Below are 24,956 nucleotides of genomic sequence, written 5' to 3'. Positions count from 1 at the left end.
TATAGCTAGCCTAATAATAAAACATCAGTTTAATTGCACAGTCATCTGAATATAACTCGCGCTACAGGACAGTGCTCTTGCAATGTGTGTGTCTGTGTGTGTGTTTCTGGCCAAAGAGACAGAATCTAAAGTAGATGTTTTTCAGATTATTGTCTGGACATGAATATGTAAACTTCTGGATTCAATAGAGATTTGGAAAGAGTGCTTAAACCTTTGTGTCCACTATGCATTCATATTTCTTCATAAATAAATAAAAACAAATCTTTAGAAGATGAACTTAATTCTAGGGAACATCTATGATTTACTGTGCAATGAATTTGCAATTATAATCATTCTTTTGGTCTCTTATGTTGTGCCAATTGCAGGCTATTAGTCAACAGGGGCCTTGCTAGCCCTTAATTAGTATTCTCATCTTCTGTCTGTTAAGTGTTGGTGAATCATTGTGGTTACATGCTTACTCGCTGACATTTCCATGCCTTATGATGCTCAGATGCAAGCTGGTGATTATCCAATTCCCAGCCTGTGTTTGAGAAGCGTTGGTGTGAGAACCGTGCGCCTCCATTATCCAAGAGCGTCCTCTTCGGAGACACTCAATTATGATGTCATCTCACAACTAATCAATCTTCAAAGGTGTGTTGTGGGACTTTCGCTTCAGAATTTCAGCTCTGGCAAGAGGCATTTAGCTCTGTTCCAAAACCAGGAGAGCTGCCTACTTAAAGAGCCGAGAGGCAGGCAGAAGTGTTATGCTGAGGGACCTCATTTTGGCCACATTCTAACACCTTGCCAATCCCAGAGTGATCACTCCCATTAAACCAGTTGATAGACCCCACATGTTTTTATTATTGATGCGCAACATAGCTATTACAGCCACTTTATTTCCTCCTGTCCATTTTAAATAAAAGATTGATTGATTGATTGATTGATTGATTGGTTGGTTGGTTGGTTGGTTGGTCGTTGGTTGGTTGGTTGGTTGGTTGGTTGGTTGGCTGGTTGGTTGGTTGGTTGGTTGGTTGGTTGGTTGGTTGGTCGTTGGTTGGTTGGTTGGTTGGTTGGTTGGTTGGTTGGTTGGTTGGTTGGTTGGTTGGTTGGTCGTTGTCGATTGGTTGGTTGGTTGGTTGGTCGTTGTTGATTGATTGATTGATTGGTTGGTTGGTTGGTTGGTTGGTTGGTTGGCTGGTTGGTTGGTTGGTTGGTTGGTCGTCATCGATTGGTTGATTGGTTGGTCGTCGTCGATTGGTTGGTTGGTTGGTCATTGTCGATTGGTTGGTTGGTCGTCGTTGATTGATTGATTGATTGATTGAATGATTGGGGGGGGGGGGTATTGAGTATTGAATACAGAGTATACAGATTATTGAGTATCTGCTGGTACCGAGTCAGATCCGATACTTGTAATTTCTTTGTGGTGTGTTGGCTATATTAAAGCATATATATAGGCTATTGGCTATAGGCTATACATAATATACAGTATATAAAGACAGTGGTAGATGTAAACAGAGTGTTTAGTCACAATTATGAATATGTGACTACTGATATAAAAAAAATCTTGTAGTTAAAAAAAAGCTTAATCGATACATTTTATATCAATTGAATTCAGTTGGGATTTTATACTGGACAGATTTTATTGTAATTTTCGAACAAATGCCATAGTTATATTTTATGCCACAAAATATTTTTAGTTTTAGTTTTACTTATATTCTTTTTTATTTTATTTTACATACAGTATGGTTAAGCTAGCAATGTCAAGCTGTATTGGAGTCAATTGTGTGTCGAGTTACCTGGGCACTTCATGTGAAGAACGCTATTTTTGTGGCATGTGTTGTTTCTGTTCCAATCAGTTTCTTAAGAGCTTCCAATTTATTTACTGCCTTAGTTAGAAGCCAGTTGTCTCTGTAGACAGAAAAAGAAAAGCTCACAAGGCTTTTCTAAAAATGTAGAATTGTAGAATAGAAGACATTTAATTGCATGTTTCATGTATCATGTTTTTTTGGTGGCTTTCGTTTCAGCTTGCCCTTAACTCTCTCTCTTTCTGTCACGTTCATTGTAGACTTTTTTAATGAGAGATTTTGTATTCATTTCTCCACAGGTCAGCCTTCCCAGCGACTCCAGTTGTGTGGAGGAAATTTTGCGGGTGAGTTTGATTCACTCTCTTTCTCTTTCTCTTCATCACGCTCATTATGCTTGGTCACCTGCTCAGCACCGCTTTACACACAATGGCACTTCACTGTCATTAGAATAAGGCTCTGTTTTAAAAGAGAGGCCCCATTAATTTAAGACCGATGGTGATGGGCCTACTATTGTTCCAGAATGTACCTTTACCCGTTTGTTCTTACAGGGTGAGGGCAGCAAAAAGAAACTTGTCACCTGTCACATTATTTCAAATGTGATTTCAAAGAAACCCTTGCAATGTTTTATTCTTAGAAACTCATTATGAGTCTTCATAGCTCTCAAAATCATGATATTTAATTTGCTTCCCGCTTTTTTTTTTAAACCAAATGTTTATGTTCTTGTTAGTAAGAGATTTGTACATGTAGTCTAGAATGTCTTTATAATGTATAAACGTATTTTTCATAATAGCTGTTTACACTCCAGAGAATATTTTATACATTAAGTATATGTGCTATGATGCATTCTGAAAATATTCTTTATACATTCTAAAGCATGATTTATTATATCTCTTTGTGTATAGTTGTACCAACAGTTACATAAATAATACAAATGCATAACTCTTATTTGTACTCTGAGTCTGTATAATGCGTTATCACATAGCACATGGAATGTGGTGTTGATCTTGAATTTAAATGTCTAGTTATGGATCTTTTTTTGTGATGTTAAGACATGACGCCACAGATATCAGTGTAAGTGAGGTGAAGTGAACTGACTCTGTTAGCACATCCTGTATTGTGCCAGTGAAGATCGAGGCAGAAGATGTTGCCAGGGCAACCCAGAGTACATGTGTCTGTTGAAGTGCATGGTGGGTTTACTTTACTCAGAGGAACTGCTGTAGTCCCTCACACTTCAGCTGCACTTATGTAGACTCACGTGTGACTCATGAATGAGGACGTGTTTTGCTTCAGTCTCTAAAGGATTCAGTCCGCATGCTGCCTTATCCATGACATGGGAAAATCCAATGGTGATGACATAAAGAATAATTGCTAGATAATAGAGGGGAATTAAAATAACGTAATTAATATTTTCAAATAGTTACATAACTAATAATCTCTTTTGTTTGGAAATACAGTACTGAATGTTAGTCATTTTTCTGAGAACTTGTATAACCCAGTGAAATAAATTACAAAATATAGCTGCGAGCAGCGATTGCAGGCCCAAGCCGGTGGCACCGCCACCCTGGAGCCTTTAGTTACACTAAAGCCACCGGGGTGGCGGTGTCACCGACTTGGGCCCTCCATCGCTGCTCGCAGCTATATTTATACATATATATATATATACACATTATATACATATAATATATATGGTGTGTGTCCACGGCGAGGAACGGGCAGAGAAGAGCGAACGTTTTTTAGTTCATTCCTACTTCCATAGGAATTCATTGAAAACGCTCGCTCTGCACCATTATCCATGTCAGTGCGGTCAAAAGCATTTTGAAAGTGACACACTTCCTGCTGCCAGTTGGTGGCGCTATAACTTTGACTCACAATAGTTACATCCATCTGATCGGCCTGCTGAAGCACGAACACACTGCTGAAGTTTCATCAAGATCAGTTAACGTATGCAGAAGTTATATTACATCGTGTTTCTCTTTTCTCGCCATAAATTCGTTTCCTCACCACGGCCAAACCGTTCGAGATATCAAAAATCCGTCCGCAATTTAGCATCCTCAATGTCTTGACTTCATGCTGACCGAGTTTGGAGGCGATTGGATGAATTCTCTAGGATGAGTACATCAAATTCCACAGCATGCGTTTTTCAAACAACCCATAATAGCCGACTTCCTGTTGGGCGGAGCTAATAACTTAGAGTGCGGAAGTTGTTCCGCCCGATGAGATCTATATGTGTACCGAGTTTCATATTAATTCATGCAAGCGTGTTTGATATATGGACCAAGTTTTCAGACCGTGTGCAAGGGGGCGCTGTTGAGCCCCCCTGCCACGCCCGGGTACCAGCTTCAGCCCGGCTCTTATGACCGTGGGTTCTGACCTGTGTGAAAAGTTTCAAGAGTTTTTGAGCACGTTAAGGGCCCCAAAAGTGGCAAAAAGGCAACAAAAAAAATAATGAAAAAAAAAAAAAAAAAAAATCCTTACGAAAACAATAGGGCCTTCGCCCTTTCAGGGCTTGGGCCCTAAAAATGGTTCCACAGCATTTAAATGAATTTTTAATGAAAATTCTGTCATCATTTACTCACCCTCAAGTTGTTTCAAACCTGTATGAGTTTTTTTCTTTATAATGTATATTGCTTGTGAGGTGACCTTGGGTGTTATGATAAGGTGCCATTAAATAAAATGCATTATTATTATTATTAACCAAACAGTTGATGGACCCCATAGTATTTTATTTATTTATTTATTTTCAAAATTGATTGTAAAAATGTAGTAATCTGTACTATTCACATACTGTACTATGCCCTTTGTTACTCCAACTCAAGATAAACTCAAGGTAAAATTAATTGATTGATTGACAAAGTGAGATTAATTGGAAATGTCCACTCATTTCCTCCACTTCTGCAGTTATCTTTCTCCTTAGTTGCATTAACTAATTTTTTCCAAAAATCATCTTGAATGTAGAATTGTCAATACATCTGAAAAAGTTTGAGAGAACATCACATAATCTTCATAAATTGGTGTTGATTTCCGAAAATGGTTTTGTTTGAAGTCGCCATTATGGTGATTAGTGTTCTTTTGGTTGAGCAGTTGGAACTTCATTTATAATTCTCTTCCTATTGATGCAGCAATGCAACAAGAAATGTAAGTTATTTGTGGTTTCAGAGGAAGAGAAATAACAAATGCTTTTAATAGGTTGGTTAGGTGACCTAACTTCTAACTAGATTATTGTCTAGTCTACTTTTCATGTAGACTTATGATCTATTAAAACTGTATTGCCACTAATGCCATAAACACATTACTATTGTGAAACATCAAACATCTGAGGGGGGTTGATAAATTTGCCTTGTAGCTGTGACAATATCTTGCAATCGGCCTTGCTTGAGTCACACACAGACATTCAGCATGCAAAACACAACAATTGTAACAAACTTATTTTGATAAGATCTGACAATTACAAAATATTGTATTTATTCATTGTTGTGCTAATACTGACACCAGACAGCAAATAAAATTGGCAAATAAAGGCAAAAAAATAGTAAAACAAAGCAAATAAACAAATAAATTAAAATTACTTAATTTATTCATGCTGCAATGCACTCTGGGAGTCTGTTAGACTCTTGGCTAAATCTGAGTAGCTATATAAGTCAAGAGTAAATCCAAAGAAAATTAGCAAGTACTCTCTGCAGTTCTTTTTTTAGTCAGTATTTTTTGTATAGTATAATTTTAGTCAGTATAATTACTATTCCTATTTCACATGTTGTTTTGTTTTGTTTTTTAAGGCAAAAACTGGTTTGCATTTTTTTTTTTTTTTTTTTTTATGGAAGGCAGTGTGGGCTGCCTCATTTTATACACTGTAAAAACTGTCCTACCAGGTAACCTAAAAAACTAAATGTAAAATTTATACAGTAACATCTAATTTGGTTCAGTTAAAAAAATCACTTGAGTAAGCATGCAATATATTAGAATATTACTGTCATAGTCTAAATAGTAGCCTACTTGTCAAAAAAAGTAAGCATGGGACAGGACGGTCAACTCGTGGATTAGTGAAGCTGAGTAGTTGATTTATTCAGATTTTTGTTTTAGCTTTAATATTTTTGTCAGCTGCACTTTAAAGGTAATGGATTCAGAGAGGGAGGCGGGATGTTAGCATGCTGAGAGCGTGTGGCGCTTGTGTACTGTCAGCACCGTAACATCTCTCAGAGAAGTCGCATCTCTAAATTCATCTCCTTTAATGCATCAACCCTGCAGCCATCAAAGCGTCACCTTTTTAACAAACCCGACGCATTCAACAATACATTTCAAGACGGAATGGGACTTAAAATAACCTGCCGTGAGCAATGTTTCTGTTATTATGCAGAACAAGTCTCAGTTTTCGTTTTGAACTATGAAAGCTTTGTGCAATAAAAAGTTATAGTTATTTAGCCTACATTTTTATTGAATATATGTCATTTACTCTATTATCGGGTAGATCAGTTTATTAAAAAAAAAATATGTAAATTAATGGATGTATGTACTGTAAAGTGTAGAATTGATTTTTAGACAGTGTGTTAAGTTATAGTTCAGTTTTTTAAAAACACATTTTAAGACCTCTACCGTTCTCTTCTTCTGAACAAAGTACATAGGCCTACACTACACTGTGTCCGAAATTAAATACTTCCCTCTTATATAGTAGACGAAAAACAGTAAAAGAGTTGTATGCCCAAATAAATAGGGCCAGATTTACTAACAGCTTGCGCCAGCGCAAACCCTCTTTTGGCGTTAAAAACTACCATCAGGATTTACTAAAGACACGCAGTGAAAAATTAGCGCTGAAAAGTCGCGGACAGTGTTATTTTTGCGGCTGACCTTATTGCATATGCATTCGTAGGAGTTTCCCTTTCAGACGCGACATTTATGGGAGGAGAGTATTTAAATGAATCACGCAAGGTGATTTACTAAGGTTTGCGCTAGTCAATTTACTGGGTTTTGTGCCATTATTTACTGGCCAAAAAAAGCACATCTTAAACCAGACGCTAATTTCCGCTGCTCTTGGTAGATTGTGTTGGTCATTATGGAAATGATCTGGCTGCGTCTGTGTTTGTCATCAGTAGATCACGCGCAGAACTTTCCACTCCCATTGGCTCTTTATTTGGAATTGCGCTCTCACGATAATTTGCCCTGTTTAGTAAATCTGGCACATAGTATTCGAAAAACAGTCACGGAATGACCTACTACTTCCAGCGAGGTCACGTGACAGTAACAACATGGTGGATATAAGTCCAAATTTTATTCATACTACCCTTATTATACTATACAACATACTTTTTTAACGGTTACAAAGTAAATTAAAATTAAAATCTACTACCTGCGATTTCAGGATGCAGCGATTATGAAAATTCTACATTTTGCACACCACTACACTATACTACCGTTCAAAAGTTTTTTATCTGTACGATTTTTTTATGTATTAGAAAGAAGTCTCTTATGCTCACCAAGGCTACGTTTATTCAATCAAAAAGACTAAATATTTTTGAAATATATTATTACAATTTAAAATAAAATTCTTTTTTAAATATTTTAAAATTTAATTTATTCCTGTGATGTCAAAGATGAATTTTCAGCATCATTACTCCAGTCTCCAGTATCACACGATCCTGTGTATTTCGATCTTCTTTGATTCTCCTGTTTATTTCTTTCATTCTTTGATGAACAGAAAGTTCAAAATAACAGCATTTATTCGATTTTTTTATTATTATTATTGCAACAGAGTAAAAGTTTTTACTTTGAATTTTGAACAATTTAATGCATCCATGCTAAATACAAGTATTACTTCCTTAAAATAAATAAACAGTAAAAACCTTATTGACACGACTAAATCAACACCCTTTATGTTCGCATGCAGTTGCACAAACCCCCGTTCTTCTGAAAGACAGTAGAAAGGCCCATCAGCCTCTTTATCTCCTGTTCTCAAAGAGGTGAAGTGATTCTCCATGGAGAAAAAGTCTAAGCCATCAACACATATTCCAAAGAGCAAAAAAATCCTGATCCAGGCTCATACACACATAACTTAAGGATCATAAAACATCTTGAACAGAGCCAGGTTGAACAGATTTGCAGCTGTAGTTGTATGCAGCTGGATTTTAGATTGGCTGTGAATATGCCAAATGTGCTGCATCACTGATGATAAACTGGATTCAAATCAGTTTTTTATTTTTTTATTTTAGTGATTTATTTATTTTTATATGTAAACAATTTCAGACTTTATACAGTGGATCCTGAGCAGATTATGAATGTTGGTGCAGTGTGTCACTTGACTGCGTGGAAATCAGATGAGAGCATGCACACACACTTTAACCACTTAACACACAGTGTCATGTGTACTGAGATGTTCCTGTCTGTGCATAGAGTTGAAGTTTATGAATGTCTTTGCATTGGATATATCCATGTTACAATGCATTAATGCAGCAGAAGCTTTTCTCAAAACTAATTTCCCTTTTCTGAGCCATTGCTGAAATAACTTTAAATCAACTGGTGATTTTTAATACCTGTATGAAGTCGGTTCTCTTCAGGGTGAAAATAATCACACTAAATCATGGTTCACTAATGTTTGACAGTCAGAAAGTATCATAACACGTCTTTTTGTGAAATTTTATGTTTGAAAAGTGTACTTCCTTTAAAATAAATGTTACTTGGATTGATATCTTGCTATGTGATGCCAATGCATTCATACATCTTTAGTATTTACTACTTTACTACTTAAATACTTTTTGGGGCCTTTGTGATATTGCAAGTAAAGATAAAATTATCATAAAGAGGAAGGGAAAAAGAGAAAAACATAATTCGTATTTAGTATGTAAATCAAATGTAGCACTTTTCTAATATTTCTAAGAACACTGAAGGTTGTCTGAACGAAATGTTTCCCATGTGAACACAGATATGTGTAGGATGTATAGCTGAGCTGTCCAAGAAGCACAAGAGTAAACAGTCTCTGATACGGCCTGCTCGTGTTTGGATAACCTTGTTTGGCTCCAGGAGCAACGCTCCGTTGCTTTTAATAAATTTCATTTGCAACTCAAAGCTTCCACTGCCATGTCTCGCCCCCACTGAAGCTCGGAGAAATGAACGGATTTTGTGTGCGTTTTTCTGGAATGTAATAACACAGGTTTTCTTGGGAGAGTGTGTGCCATACTTGCCCTGGAGATTTCACGGTATTCCTGCGTGTGATGTCGTTAGGCAAGATGGTAGTTTTCTTGGAAATATTAATAAGCTGACAATAAATATGCTCTCTTCAGAGGGATTATCTGGGATAGTTTGCAATTGTCATTTCCGCTATCACTTCTGATAATTAAACAAGATATTTGTTTGTGTATTTGTGCTCTTATGATACCTTGATTGCTATCTATTGATCTATCTATCTACACTGTAAAAAAAAATATTTTTATGGTTTATCAAAACTCTTTTTTTACTTAGATAATTAATGTGGTTCAGATAACATAATATTTTGAGTTTCTGTTGATTAAACCAGTCTCTTTCATTGTATTAACTATTTTTTTTTATTTCAATAAACTCAAAATTGTAAGGCAACCAGGTAACTTATTATTTTAAGTTAAACCAACATTTTTTTTTAACAGTGCATCTAATCCATCCATCCATCCATCCATCCATCCATCCATCCATCCATCTATCTATCTATCTCTGTATGGCTGTCTGTCTGGCTGGCTGGCTATCATATCTATCATAACTAATATTGTGTTATTATTGTTCTAATGTAGGAGATGACCCACTCCTGGCCTCCACCTCTCACTGCCATCCACACACCAGGCAAAGCTGAACAGACTAAGTTTCCCATCCCTTCAAAGGTGGGTTGTCTCTCTCTCTTTCTCTCTCTCGCTCTCTCTCTCTGTGCCTTTGAACTATTTTTATATAAATGGACCTCATCGTCAACATTACAGAGTTTCATGACATCAAATTATATTGCTAATGATCGGTTTTAAAAGGCAAGCAGTTGATATTCTTCAATCTGGCTCTGGCTCCGTTCAAAAACAGTGAGCTGTCTACTGCCTCATTAGCCCTAGCTCATTGGAACGCTCTAAATATGCAGCGTCGGAGACTCGCACTTATGTCGTATTTTCAGTACAATTGGATGTTAGCATGTTGCTAAGCTAGCAATGCAATACACTAACAAGCACAAAAATACAGCACACACAAACATAGGGTAAATAGTAGGGATGTCCTCAAAGCTGAATAACTTATTCGGAAAGTGGCGGATAATGGATTACAAACAAATAACGAATTCTACCGAATAATGGGAAAAAACATTCAGCAGACACATCACTCCTTGTGTTTGCTGGGTGAGCAGGGGATAGCATGATATTTTACATAAACCTCTGAAATTACTCTATAATAACTGGGAAGTGTATGAGTGTAAACTCTAGGTATGAAACGGGCGCAAATAACTGCATTGTGTCTCTGAGAAATCAGATATTGCCAAGAGTAATATCAACTAAAATACTACATCACACACATTCTCTAATACTTGATATGTCTATTTAAATGATTTAAACCTTGTACGATATGATAGGCTACATGATAGGCCTGGATGCTTATCTTGCTCACTCTCTCCCAGAGTTTAACCAGTAATATGTTCAGATTTGCATTTGTATGCATCGTAAAAGTTGTTTTAGCCATTTTCAACCCTGAATGTACCATGTTCTCTAATCAGATATTTTATATTAAGTTTGACTCCTCTAATTTGAGGTTGTGGATGATTGTCCTGACATAACTTATTATTAAATTATTTAACATTTTGGGAACAGGAAAGGTCCACAAGCCGGGACTCGAACATGGGTCGCTACATTTTGAAGCACAGGGCTATATGGCTCTGACAATTAGTTTTAATACAAGTTATACAAGGAATATTTGTGACCCTGGACCACAAAACCAGTCTTATGGGTATTTTTTTTTAAATTGAGATTTATACATCATCTGAAAGCTGAATACATAATATTTCCATTGATGTATGGTTTGTTAGGATAGGACAATATTTGGCCGAGATACAACTATTTGAAAATCTGGAATCTGAGGGTACAGAAAAATCGAAATATTGAGAAAAACGCCTTTAAAGTTGTCCATTTCTATTGGCGATAGTGCTGCATCCATTCACAAAAATAAATGTTTTATATATTTAAGGTGGGAAATTTACAAAATATCTTCATGGAACATGATCTTTACTTAATATCCTAATGATTTTTGGCATAAAAGAAAAATCTATAATTTTGACCCATACAATGTTTTGTTGGCTATTGCCACAAATATACCCGTGCAACATAAGACTGGTTTTGTGATCCAGGGTCACATTTGATAAATGAAAACTATAAAGGGAACAAAAATACATTTAAAACTGGCTTCTCATGTAATTTTACGAACTTCCGGTTTATAGTTTAGGGTTTGAGACCTTTAGCTTTATCATGAGTTTAATTTTGCTCATTTAATACTTTGTAACATCCTTTCCCATGTCCTCACACAATCGTTATACTATGAGGAATTCTGATAAAATATCCAAAAACAAAAGTTATTCATGTTTTCTGGTCCGACCAGACTTTGGGCTGTTGTCATAAAGTCCATGTATCACTCTTCACCTGATGTCATGTGACAGGCGTCCCGAGATGTTGGAAGGATAAGCGATGTCATTAGCATGATGTCAGAATGTATTTACCTCTCAGCTGCCTTGGCTTAAGCAAAGCGTGACCCATGTTGCTTCTGATATAACCTTGAGAACAAAAACTCTGTTCAGCCAGTTATTCTGCTGTCCATGTGTATTACAGAAAAGGTTAAACCATTTCATCACAAATCACAGTATCTTTACCTGTGAGAATAAACCTGCAGAGTTTGCGAGTAATATTCCAAATTGAAATATCAGGCCTGTTTAAGCTCTGGACTTTACACTCAAGTTTCCTTCAAATCCCATGATGCTCTTTTCTCTTTGCCATGACGTACGCTGTTTGTCTCTTAATAGGACATGGTCTGAATCTCATAAGTTGGCCTGGATGACACTGCTAATAATACGCTGACTCTATAAATCCTGATGTAATGTGCCATCAGCGGGCGCAGACGTCTCTCTGCCGCACCGCTCAAGTGTGATTTGTGTGCCTGCTCTAATTGTATTAGTGTAAAATCAATTAAAGCTAACAGCAGAACTATTTCCCATCTGTGGCTGCTCCATGTGAGTTAATGCACAGAACGTGGTACTGATATATATATATATATTTTTTTTTTCCAGTCAGATGTTATCATGCTTGATTTTATTATTAATTGTATTTATTTATTTAAAATATATTGTTTCTATTGCAGGATTCCCAGCATGTGACCTCAGGATTCAATGGAAGTAAGGAACATCTTGTTTCTACGTCACGTTTTAGCTCATGCTAAATTCATTGCCATACAGTACTGAAAAAAAATTGACATGGAATGCTGTGTTATTGACATGACATGTTAATATTTCCGTGAAATTCTTTTCGCAGAACGCTGCAATGTTCCTAGTAACAAGCCTGCAACCAAGTCGGTACCACAGAAGTCGTGAGTATTCATTTACTCACGAGAGAGAGAGAGAGAGAGAGAGAGAGAGAGAGAGAGAGAGAGAGAGAGAGAGAGAGAGTATGTTCATAGTATGCTCTTTGCTTTGTTCCCCTGTAAAAACATTTCCCAGTGAAATACGTCTGTCCAATTCCCAGCTGAGGGGAAACGGCGGTCTTCACAAACAAACACTTCACTTTAACCCTTTCCTAGATTTTCTCAGACATGTTTAATGACACCTTATTCCATTTCTGTGATATGGCATTGACTGAAGAGGATACAAATGATTTACTACTTAACATAAGTCAACATTTTTGTCATGCAATGTCAGTTTTGCCTCATTTTGTTCAGGCATTGTGAGTGGAACATTATACACTGCATTATTTGTGTTCATAGAAAAACAAATCTGCTGTTCATGCTGTACAATTGTACCGATTAAAGGAACTTGGATTATCAGATATTGTTTTTAGAATTAGAATATGAACCCGTAACATTCATACAGTGATTATTTTATCGTACATTTTTATTTTAGAATTAAGTTTCCTGTTCTGCAAAAATATTTAATAGGTATATTCAGAACTATAAAATCCTAAAAACAAAATAAAATTTCTTGAGAAAGAAAAATGGCATGAGATATGAAGACAAAGAACATATCATTGATATAACTTATCCATGTAAGTTAATGCTTTTTGGCTAATTGGCGTAAATCTAACAACTATTAGGCGTGTAGAGATTTAGTGAGGTTTGCGCTTCGTTTGCATCTGCAGAAATTCCTTTGTGTTTATTTCAATAGGCATATTTATGACACCGACTGTCCGAATTCTTCACACTTATGGTATTAGACTTCCAGTTGCAATTTCACTCTTTTCTCGTCTTCTACCATTAAATTTAGTGTTTCAACATAACAGCCAAAATCATCAGGTACGTCAGAGAGTGAGCTGTAATTTTGTGACAGACATAACCTTTGAAAGTGGTAGGCATATGCAGTTAAGTAATTGTTATCGTGAAGGTTAACTATTTGTTTTTTTTTGTTTTTGCACTTTTACTGTATTGATAAGTGGATGGAAACTTGGCAATCGGTGCCAGAAAGTATGGTTTACAGATTTTGTTTACTATATTTTATTTTACAACGACTGAAAGCCATTTTTGCTTTGTGCTAAGACACAGATGGGTTTAATACCATGAGTGATTCACTTGAAACTAAACATAGGTTTAAAAAAAAAAAACTTTTTAAGTTAATATGGACATTTTCTATGAATAACAAAAAAAATATTAAGCTTAGTGGTGCCAGCACGTGTAAGAATCTGTTCAAAAGCAGATTTCTAAACAGATATGACAAAGTCAAACAGATGAAAGTGTGTGTGTGTTGGTTTGGAGAGGCAGCGATGGGGTGATACTGCAAACAATAGCTGGAGGAATGCTGCATTGTTTACTCGTGGAAGCCACTTAAAGGCTGCAGTTATCTGCTGATCTGGCCCCAGTCTCTGATATGTCGTTTTCTCTTCATTCCAGAGACCCAGAGCAAGCCTTGAGCACTGCTCTTCATGTTTACTGCATGCCGTTCGCATATCCCACTGTCTCCTTACACTGCTCCATTATTCCTTTGCTTCTTCTCAAAATCACCCCGCTTGTATTCCGCTCAAATATGTGCCAGATATTTGAAAGGTTTTAAATGATTTAACCAGTCCAAATGTTTAGGGATGCAGCCCTCAGGGCCAAGGACATTTCTGTCAATACTGGCTTTGTCCTCGAGAGCTGAGTGCATGAACTTAGCCTGAATGTTTGAATTGTAGCGAAGACAGAAATGAATATCAGGAAATATCGTGTTGACAGATATGTTACATGATATCGAGTAGCCTTTGCATTGTTGAATGTCAAGGGGGGACAACGGATGTGAGAACCAGTTTGTCGTCTATGCGCTATGCTTGAATTGACCACAAGCAAGAACGATTTTATTTCCAGTTAAGTCAAAATGTATTTCTTTGACGGGACAATGCACAGTGTAATTGGATCCACTTATGGATGCACGGTCTTGACTAGATATAACATCAGTTAGTGTTGTTAACTCACATTACCTCAGGCAGTGATATTCCTCACTCTACCACACCGATACCTCAAGACTAACTTGAAGGATTCAGATGTGCCATCTTATAAACCTTTAGCACTTGAATCTCTCCCACTTGTGCCACTATCATCCATTAGGTGGATAGTACAGAGGCTTTAATTTGAAGTTTACCGTGGTGAGGAGTCGTAAAACGGCACTTTTCCTCGGCAGATCGGCCATTTTGTAACCTCCTTGAGAGTGGCGGTGATCAGCTGTGTAATTTACTCGGAGCCTGATATTAGTCACACTCAACTGGCGCTTTTCCCACCGTCTGTGAGAGCACACCAGAGGATTTGGGCCAGTGTCAAACAAGCCAAGGATAGCCTCTACTGGTAGATTAGATATTCTCAGGGATGTCGCTTCACTGGCATGTTCTGCTTGAGGGTAATATTATGGTGTTACATACCACTAAGTTGACTGGAATTTTGTATTTATAAATATCGATGTGTTTTATTTGACCAGCACCTTCACTTAAATTGCCCTTATTAGCTATTCCAAAGGTTCCTAAGTCTGTTTTGGAGGTCTCTTACAATAGGTTTACATGCATAAAAGGTCTAAAAACACTTTCATTTTCTCATAATATACATTGCACAGAACCACATTTTTTCAATGATTCTCAAATGACTTGTTTGAAGATTCAGTCTCTCTAAACCCCTCCTTTCCAAGAGCCTACTCTGCTCTGATTGGTCAGATGACCCAGTCTGTTGTGATTGGTCTACTCTGCTCTGATTGGTCAGATGGCTAAGTCTGTTGAGATTGGTCTACTCTGCTCTGATTGGTCAGATGGCCCAGTCTGTTGTGATTGGTCTACTCTGCTCTGATTGGTCAGATGGCCCAGTCTGTTGTGATTGGCCTACTCTGCTCTGATTGGTCAGATGGCCCAGTCTGTTGTGATTGGCCTACTCTGCTCTGATTGGTCAGATGGCCCAGTCTGTTGTGATTGGTCTACTCTGCTCTGATTGGTCAGATGGCCCAGTCTGTTGTGATTGGTCTACTCTGCTCAGATTGGTCAGATGGCCCAGTCTGTTGAGATTGGTCTACTCTGCTCTGATTGGTCAGATGGCCCAGTCGGTTGTGATTGGTCTACCGCTGTCGGAAACAAATGTTCATTACCATAACTGATGCGACATGAACCAATCAGCTTGTGCCATGTAGTTAACGCTATAAATATCATCAGCTGCGCTGAAGGCCAATTAACCTACACCATCTAGAGTTTCATGACCGAACTTGGCATTTAACATTGTATGCCTAAAAACATGGTGAAACATGTTTTGTTTTTGTTTTTTACTGGCTATAATCTGCTTTTTTTCATTTATGGAGTGATAAAAATAGATGCACAAAATAAAACAAGAATTTTGAACCAGGCTTAATCTAATGATCAGATTTCTGTTCTGGAAATGCAAATTAGTCATATCAAATTAGATACTGACTCAATTACACGTTTAAACATTTCATATCAGGAAACTTGTTCAATCAAAACAATTATCTTACTTTACTGTCATTAATCAACTGGGAAAAGTGTGGAAATATCTATTAATTTTTTTATTATCCTATTCACCTGTATATCTTCATATCTAAGCCAGAAACGTTGCATTGTGCATCCTATATGATCTGTATCTAGAGATAGTATTTTCAGTCATTGTCATACAGTACACAAAGGCCTGTCTCATTACTCCATTCAACTCACACATTATACAGCATTTATCTCACATGAAGTCAACTCAGGGAGTCATCAAACTGTAATTGATTACGCTTAATTAGTCATCAGAAGGAAGGGCAGAGGAGAACGGTAAGTGCTCTCTTCTTGATGGAAATGGTTGCGGATGGTCTTCAGCTTTGGTTTCTAATGATGCCAAGATGCTCTAAAGTGCTGCAACCTCAAAGTCAGAGGTTCATCAGACAGCCTCAGATCTGAATTAAGTTCAAACAGCACTGTAGTAAGATCTCAGTTTTTTTATTTTTATTATTATTATTATTGAAAATAATTATACTTTTATTAAGCAAGGATCCATTAAATTGACCAAAAGTAAAGACATTGATGAATACTACTTAAAATAAATACTGTTCTTTTGAACTTTCTCAAAAAAATACTGAAAAATTGTAACACAGTTTTCACAACAACATAAAAAAAAAACTAAAATAAAAAAAACATTAAGCATAACTGTTTTCAACATTGATAATAATAACTATTCCTTGAGCAGAAAATCATCACATTAAAATGATTTCTGAAGGATCATGTGACACTGAAGACTGGAGTAATGATGCTGAAAAGTCAGCTTTGCATCACAGGAATAAATTACACTTTAAAATATAGCATGCAAATAAGATAACAACTATTTTAAATAGTAATAATATTTCATATTACTGATTTTAATGTATTTTTGATCAAATCCAGCCTTGGGTAGCATAAGAGACTTTTGCATAAAAAAAAAAAAAAATATAATATAATATAATATAATATAATATAGTATAGTATAGTATAGTATAGTATAGTATAGTATAGTATAGTATAGTATAGTATAGTATAGTATAATATAATATAATATAATTTTTTTTTTTTTTTATGCAAAAGTCTCCTATGCTCACCAAGGCTGGATTTGATCAAAAATACATTAAAATCAGTAATATGAAATATTATTACTATTTAAAATAGTTATAATATAATATAATATAATATAATATAATATAATATAATATAATATAATATAATATAATATAATATATTAATATAATATAATATAATGGGTTTCACATCATGCTCAGGTTCTCAAAATTTTATGCAATCTCAAACATTTCTTTATTTTTTTTTATTTTTTTGAACTATCTGAACTATTCACATTAAATGTGAATGTTTTTATTTCAGTTTTTTTTTTTTTTTTTTTCACAGAAAAATCCGATACAGTCGAAATTAAAATGAAACATAATAAGATGAACTGTGGATGTGGAACTACTTCTGAGCAATGCATTGTTCCTCTAGGATGGCCACACATCCATTATTATTGATGATGTGACATATTTAACAGGTTTGAAAAAATCACCATAGGCCTACATCTTTTCTCTTTTTTTTTCTCTCCATATAAAACACTCCTGATGTCTTCATGTCCAAGCATACATTTGAATTCACGGCATGCAAGGACTTTCTTTTATCTCTTTTAGACAGCACTTCTGAAAGACTATGACATTCCCTCAGCGGTGAAGATAAACAGACAACAGAATCCCTCCTCTTGAGGAGAAAAGAGAGGGAACCCAGACGCGAGGTGCTTTTTCATCACAAACATTAACATAGACTCTTGATGTGACACTCCAGTCAGCTCTGAATCTGAGTCGGAAGTGGCTACGAGCCAAGGTAAATAAGCCTCTGGACAGAGCGAGTCAGTGTGAGGATGAATGGGACAGGCTGGAGGTAGAAACAGCCCTCTGCAGCACTCGTCCATCAGGGGCTCCTTAATCAAAGTTTTCCTAGGGTGGAGGACAGGAGGAGAGGGGTGTTGCCTTTGCACTTCCCACTGCTATGTGTTCTTTTCCACTCCCAAGGTTTTTTTTGTTTTTTTTTGTGCCTGGTTAATCTCAGTGTGTTTCGTTCCGTGTGTGCAGTCCGACAGTAAAGACTGTTTCTTCGGCAGTCAAGATGGCAGTCATTCTTTTTGTCTGAGTTGTCTGTAATTGCTATTTTTATTATTTGTGTGCACTACTTTTACTTTGGGTGCAGATTTATTTATTTATTTATTTATTTATTTACAGAACTATGGAAAATTGCACTTAATTTTTTTTTTTTTTTTTTTTTTTTACTCAATAACATTTTTTTTTTTTTTAAATCATTCATTCATTCATGGGGAAAACTATGAGATGTTGTATTTATTTGTTTGTTTGTTTACTTACTGGGGGATATGAAAACTTTTTTTGATTGTTTGTTTACTTGATTACTTACTGGAGGCTATGTATTTACTGGGGGCTATGGAATAGTTATTCATTTATTTATTTAAAACTCTTTAACATTTATTTATTAATTAATTCATGGGGAAAACTGGAATATTTATTTACTTACTTGCTTAATTATTTACTGGGGGGGCTATGGAATTTATTTATTTATTTATTTATTTATTTACTTGCTTGCTTGTTTAATTAATTACTGGGGACTATGGAATTTATGTTTGTTTGTTTGTTTGTTTGTTTGTGTGTGTGTGTGTGTTTGTTTGTTTGTTTGTTTGTTTGTTTGTTTGTTTGTTTGTTTGTTTGTTTGTTTACTGGTGGCTATGGAAAATATTTATTTGTTTGTTTGTTTGTTTGTGAAGAAACCTGTAAAACTGCAATTTATTTAAATTATTTTTAACTCTTTAAGATTTATATATTTATTCATTCATTCATGGGGTAAACTCCGAAAGTTTTGTACGTGGTAAAAAGAGTCAGGGGTGTAGCTGTACTTTTTTTATCCAATCAAAAACACTCTTGGTCATTGTGTATGTTAGGTTTGCTGACATTGCGTCACTGACATGCTCGTAAACATAAACAGCCTTTACAAAACGTGCTATGTCAGCACACTGATAGTATCTGTGGTAAAACCATGGTACCAGATATTTACTATGGTACTAAATGACTATTATTTCATAGCATGGTATTTGCATAGTGCTCTTAGGTACTTTAACAAATACAATGGTACTACTTTTGGTCTTAATTACAGTGATATTATTAGGGTGCTTTTGTAAACAGTGGTATTACCATAGTACTTTTTGCAAGTGAGAGCTGTTGTGGATGTATTTGGCAGTTGGGTAACAGTAGCAGCGTTGGGGACCTTCTCTCTTGAGTTGCTTTCGAGACGTGCATAGTGTTGACAGAACTGGAGCGCTGCTGAGTCTCAGGGCAATGCCGGCATGCTCTCGTCTTCCCAGGAAAAAAAACACTGTGTTTATTTACTGCCAAGCAAGTCCAAGTGCATTTTCATGTTCTTGCCTTTGATTGAAACGGTGACTCGAAGGCCACTGTGGATTTTTTTATAAGACCTGGATTCATTTCCTAATGGGCTACAGTAACAGCTTTACCAGAAGTGGGGTTTCTAAGGGACCCTCAGGAAGTGATGGAAACGTTCTTCTATCAGGCTTCTGAAGGAACCGCAAATATGCTGGATCACGTGTGAATGTCAGGAAAAAAATCCCCCTTTTTGTGCTTCACCCACAGTGCATTAACAGTTTCGCACTTTAAACAAGGTACCGTGCCGTAAAGCTAACGGATAGGGGTCATTGTTCGTGTAAGGGGAGAGCTTTTGTTTATTGTTCTATTAAGAGCCATACTGCCCTCAAACTCAATATAAAATCCTGTCATAAACTTACATTTATTGCCCTCTGTTAGCAATATTCATACATATATACTCTTAGCTTTGCTAGATCAGAACCGTGTTCCCTGTTCACCTCTGAATATTAATTCCAGCGCGTCAATGTTGACATGGAGTACAAGGGTGACAGTCGCCCACCCTGTCATTACCCACACACACACACGGTTCCTCTCGAGAGTGCTTCCCCTCCTCCCCCTACATCTGGTCGCCTGGCAGCTCGTTGGAGAAAAGGCTTCTATTGTGGAGCTGTCAAAGCGCTAAGCTAAGTGGGCTAAGGGAAAGCTCTCCTTAACAAAGGAGCCTGTCACCATCAAATAACAACAAGAAGAGGGAACCCAGAGGGACACTCTTAAATGGCAATTTGGCACCTACGGTGGTCACTATAAAAAATAACCAGAGCCACATCTAATAATAGTAGTTATGGGGAGGGAGGGAGGGGGTGTGGAGAAACAGAGGGAGTGAGGGGTTGTTATAGAGGTGTGTGACAAAGTCTGGACCAGAAGAACTGGATCAGTACACTGTCTTTAGGTGACAAGCTGTCCTGATGAATGATGTCAGGGTGTCAAGAAGAAGGTCAGGGCATGGATTTGTCACCGCACTAGTCAAAGGTGTAGGTACACTTCTGCCTGTTTTTGGATGGCACGCTCATGGACTGTTCTCTGATCTACCAGAAAATGACGTTTTGGCAAGTTCCTAGGCTGCTAAGATGAGTGCTTTTGAGGAAGAACTTGTTGCTGGATTTGCAATGAATCTTTGAAAGATCTTCTAGAGTTTTCTTTGAGAAGTAATTCTTGAACACACCTGTATATTTAATTTGAGTTATGTCAGAATTACTCACATTTACCTATTCCTAAATAGCACATCCCTAAGTGTGTTCGGTCGCTTTGCATTTTACTGATTGTCAGTCAGGCCAATTCCTGACTGTGAGACCAGTGTGAGACCAATTAGCAGATTAGTGAATTTCCTTTACAATGTAGCAAATTAATTTATTTATACTTGGCGTCATACACTTGCTGACTTTGAAAATGGTTTGAAAACCGGACACCATGCTGTACACTAAACAGTTAAAGATTGCACACTACCAGACTTTTTAAGTCATTCCAAACACAAATTCATGCAGAAACATGTACCTTATTGCTAAGAGAAACAATGTGTTCTAAAATCAGCTCAAAATATCAAACATGGTTGATACCCTTGGTACCCTTGGAAAGGAACTACTGTCTCCTCGGCTTAGACTGCTAATTGTGGCAAAGATGTGGGGTAAAGTTGTATTCTGGCCTTTACAAAACAACTATTAATCTGGACCAATCCAGACATATTGATCAAATACCTGTAGATCATCAAACAATTTGAGGTAGTCCAAACAAAATCATGTTTGACTTCATCTGACAAACTCTAGATGATCTTTCATGACAAGCCCCTCAGAGAATATTGTGTAAAACAAACTTAGTTGCTTAGCATGACTTACATGAGTGAACATAAACACACAAAAAAACAGATGTCTGAAGAGTGAAAGTTGGTCTGGTGGACTGATGAGTTTTCACCCCTGTTGGTCCAACCAACTATGAGGCTAAGGAGATACATTATACATTATGCTTGTCTGTTTTCCCCTGTCAACCATGAAAGAAGCAGTATTGTGATGTGTGAATTGTAAAACTATTGACAACTCAATAATGCACAAGCAGCATGGCCATTACTGTCCACATCAAGATCAGGGTTGTCCAATCCTGCTTCTGGAGGGCCAGTGTCCTGCAGAGTTTCGCTCCCAACTCATGACATATAGATGCTTGGTCAGGACCTCTCGGTGTCACTTTTTAATGCACAGGGTACCCCTTTAGTGTCATTTTTTGACAGGGTACTAGATCCATTCTCCATTCAGTTGTTTGGCATATGCATCAGCTCAAGACATATTTATTTATTTTCATGCATTTGTAAAAGTAGAAATTATTTTATAAAAATTAACCCCACCCCTACCCTAAACCATCCCATTCCTCCATAATATAAAACTCATAACAGGCAAAGAAAAAAAGTACAGCCACAGGTAATTATTGCAAAAACTGACCAAAAAGACAGTGTAAAAGTATTACAAACATTCCAAGCCATATAATATGTAAGGACATATTATATACATGAGGACAGAGTGGAGCCTAAGGTTTTAATTGCTGGAAATGATCCTTCTCCATAAACACTAGCAGTCACATCTCATTAAAAAAAATACACCGACTCTTTAGCATCACACAATCGGTCACAAGACACACACAAGAGCAAATGGGATTTCACTATCAAATTTGACATAACACTTATTCCGGTGGCAATTTTTGAATGTGTGTACAGAATTTGATCTTCACAGCAGATGGAGACGATGGTCACTTTTGGGTCTGTTCCTCACACAAATCAACCATTTGGAGCCGGAACACTTGGAATATTTGTACTTTTTGAATTAATTGTGACTATAGTTGTATCTGCCTGTTATATCCTGTGTTTTATATTGTGTAATATACGAATGGTTAGGTTTAGGGGTAGTGGTTGGGGTACATGCTCAATAATGACTAAATAGTGTAATGTTAAATTGAAAGTTATACCCCAACATGTAAGTCATAATGGCAAAATGATACCCCAACATTTAATTGTATCATGACGATAAAATTCCTATGCCCATAAAATCTGTGTATGACTCTAAAGCTTTACCATTGAAAGAAATGGAGTACCTTGCATGTCGAATGGTAATACAGGGAAATACAGCTAAAGGGTTACCCTGTGTGTTAAAAAGTGATGCCAAGAGGTCCTGACCAAGTGCCCAAATGTGACTGTTCTCATTCCCAACTTGCCAGTTCTCAAGTTCTCAAGAAATTTCTCAAGAAATTTCTCAAGAATTGTTCTCAAGTTCTCATTCCCAACTTGCCAGTTGGGAATGAGAACATGTTGGTTTAATCAGGAATGGAGCTAAACTCTGCACGACAGTGGCCCTTCAGGAGCAATTGCTTTATTTTTCAGCAAGATGATGACCACAAACACCTCCATCTTGTCTGGATTTGGATTGCAGTGAATGTGAAAGACTTCAGAGATCTTCAGGTCTCAATCCCTGAATTTATAAGGAACCGGACAGAAGAGTCAAAGCAAAGTTATCCACAACCCACTACATCTCTTGGAATGATTCCAAAATAGTTTTTAACTCTTTTATTTTCGAACTTAAAACCCAAGACATCCTTGAAATTTCTTGAGAGTTACCTGCAATAACAGTAATGGCACAAGAGGTTTAATTAAGGTACATTCTTATTCTCAGGGAGATCTTCACTGCCACTGTCATCTTGTTGTTGCTCACTGGTGTCTAGACCTTAATCTTTGAAATAATTGTTAAATGCAATCTACAGAGAGTTGGAATTGAATTGAACATCGCTACAAGGGTTTTGTGATCATAATTGGCATTTCTGTCAATGCACTTGAATCTCCCTGGAATTTCGCATTAGTCATCAGGTAGCTGGCAGACAGCTATGGAGACAAGTAGCAGGTGCCTCACAATTTGCAGGTTCCCTCTGCGCAACACGCCGAATTTTAGTAATGACCAGCGAGTGTTCCACTCTCACAATTAGGGGAGCATAGCTGGCATACTGCCCAGAGCCGACCCATGAGACCCTGTCCAGAGCCCAGCAGTGATGTGGCACAGGTCTGCTACTGCAAACTACATGACCCGCTGTCTACGGACGCCCGCCCTGCCCTCCAAAACATCTGTCTGCTCTGCCCGAATATCATTGAAACTGAAAATGTTGACAAAGACATGCCAATCTGACCTTGGTTTGAAGTTTCTCCTCAAGAGTTTTTTTTTTTTTTGCCCGTTTAAATTAAAAGTTTATTTCAAATGGGGTATATTAGTTAACCATTAATCAATGCTTAACACATTGTTTGTTTTGAAGGCCACTGTGAGTATGAGATGTTGTGTAAATGTGGTTTGTGTTGGTTTTTTAGTTTAATCCTAAACTTGGATAAACTGTGAGTATGAACTTTTTTGAAGCTTCAATGGTTTCTTAGTAAGAAACTGGGGAAGTAGGAATATGAGAACAGATTGTTGGAGGGGGACAAGAATAAGAAACATAAGAAACATAGAGAATTAAGTACTTGGCTGAAATGTATACCAGAATTCTGGAATAAATTTGGCATTCCAGGTCCTTCAAACCCATTGAAAATGTATGGTAATGAGTGGTGACACTGAGAGAAAAACACCAGCTTGTGTTTCTTTTTTCATGTGCTAACAGTTATAAAGTTTAGAGGGTGTCTCTGGATACTTGTTTTGCTTGGCCTTGGTTTTACTTTAATAACCTGCTGTTCATTTAGAATAATTCCCCTAGCTTTCTGATGTTTAAACGGTCTGTGTATTTGAGTGAGAACACATTGTTGTGAATTATTACTATTTTCTACTACAGAGCCACCACCCTCTGTGCTCTTAAGGCCCCGATATACTCACGGCAAAGTTCTTTTTCGTTCTTTGCTTAGGAAACGAAGCTCCAAATACGTATCCAGCTATATACTGTTAGCGAACATCCGACACCGCTCACACTGCTGATAGTGCCGTTTAGCTGCATGCTTTCCTCTCAATAACAAGATAAACCATAGACTGCAAAAAAAAATATGGACGTAGTGTCCGTGACATCACCTGTAGGTTTCTGAAGAGCATTTTTGAAGCCCAAAGTGGGCGGAGCCGGCCGTCGCCATCTTGGCAGCGCATCACCGTGTGTCACTTCCGGATAACCGGGGATAAAAATGGGCAAAGAGGCGGGATTAGCTGTGATTAGAGGTGACGTGACGGCTAACAGACAGCAGACAAACGGCTAGTAGTGACAGCAGTGGTAATCTACCTGTCACTCAAGTGGCCACGCCCTTAATCATGCAGAACTTTAAAGCAACACTAAAGATTATTTTTTACCTTAAAATAATGTTTCCAAAATTGTTTCAGTGGTTCATCAAGTCGTAACAGGGTGAAAGGCACTTCTGCATTCGTTTTGCGGCCCTATATCTGCTATAACTGCACTATGCAAGTTTGCAAGCGTTACAATAGTCATTATTTAGTTTTTCTTCGTTTCTGATGTCGCAATACATCATACTTTCATAAAATCATGCAACATACTCTACCTTGTCTGTGGATATCGTTCATTCCAAAGCCGTTGCTGGATAAACAGGGAGCGTGCGTGCGACAGTAGGCTGT

The 24,956-nt window shown here is 37.1% G+C and overlaps 1 protein-coding gene across 1 annotated transcript in view; it reads left to right on the top strand.

The window, feature by feature from the left end:
* Positions 1–24,956, top strand: part of aff2 (AF4/FMR2 family, member 2) — a 233,243-nt gene that overhangs the window by 135,532 nt on the left and 72,755 nt on the right. Inside the window, exons 4-7 of the mRNA XM_084133214.1 lie at positions 2,084–2,128; positions 9,530–9,616; positions 12,108–12,141; positions 12,278–12,332. Of these exons, the coding sequence (XP_083989340.1) occupies positions 2,084–2,128; positions 9,530–9,616; positions 12,108–12,141; positions 12,278–12,332 (221 nt within the window). The remainder of the gene's footprint in view (positions 1–2,083; positions 2,129–9,529; positions 9,617–12,107; positions 12,142–12,277; positions 12,333–24,956) is intronic.

The sequence above is a fragment of the Abramis brama genome (assembly GCF_963993115.1).
Source record: "Abramis brama genome assembly, chromosome: 13".
NCBI lineage: Eukaryota > Metazoa > Chordata > Actinopteri > Cypriniformes > Leuciscidae > Abramis > Abramis brama.
This window is presented reverse-complemented; position numbering and strand designations above follow the sequence as displayed.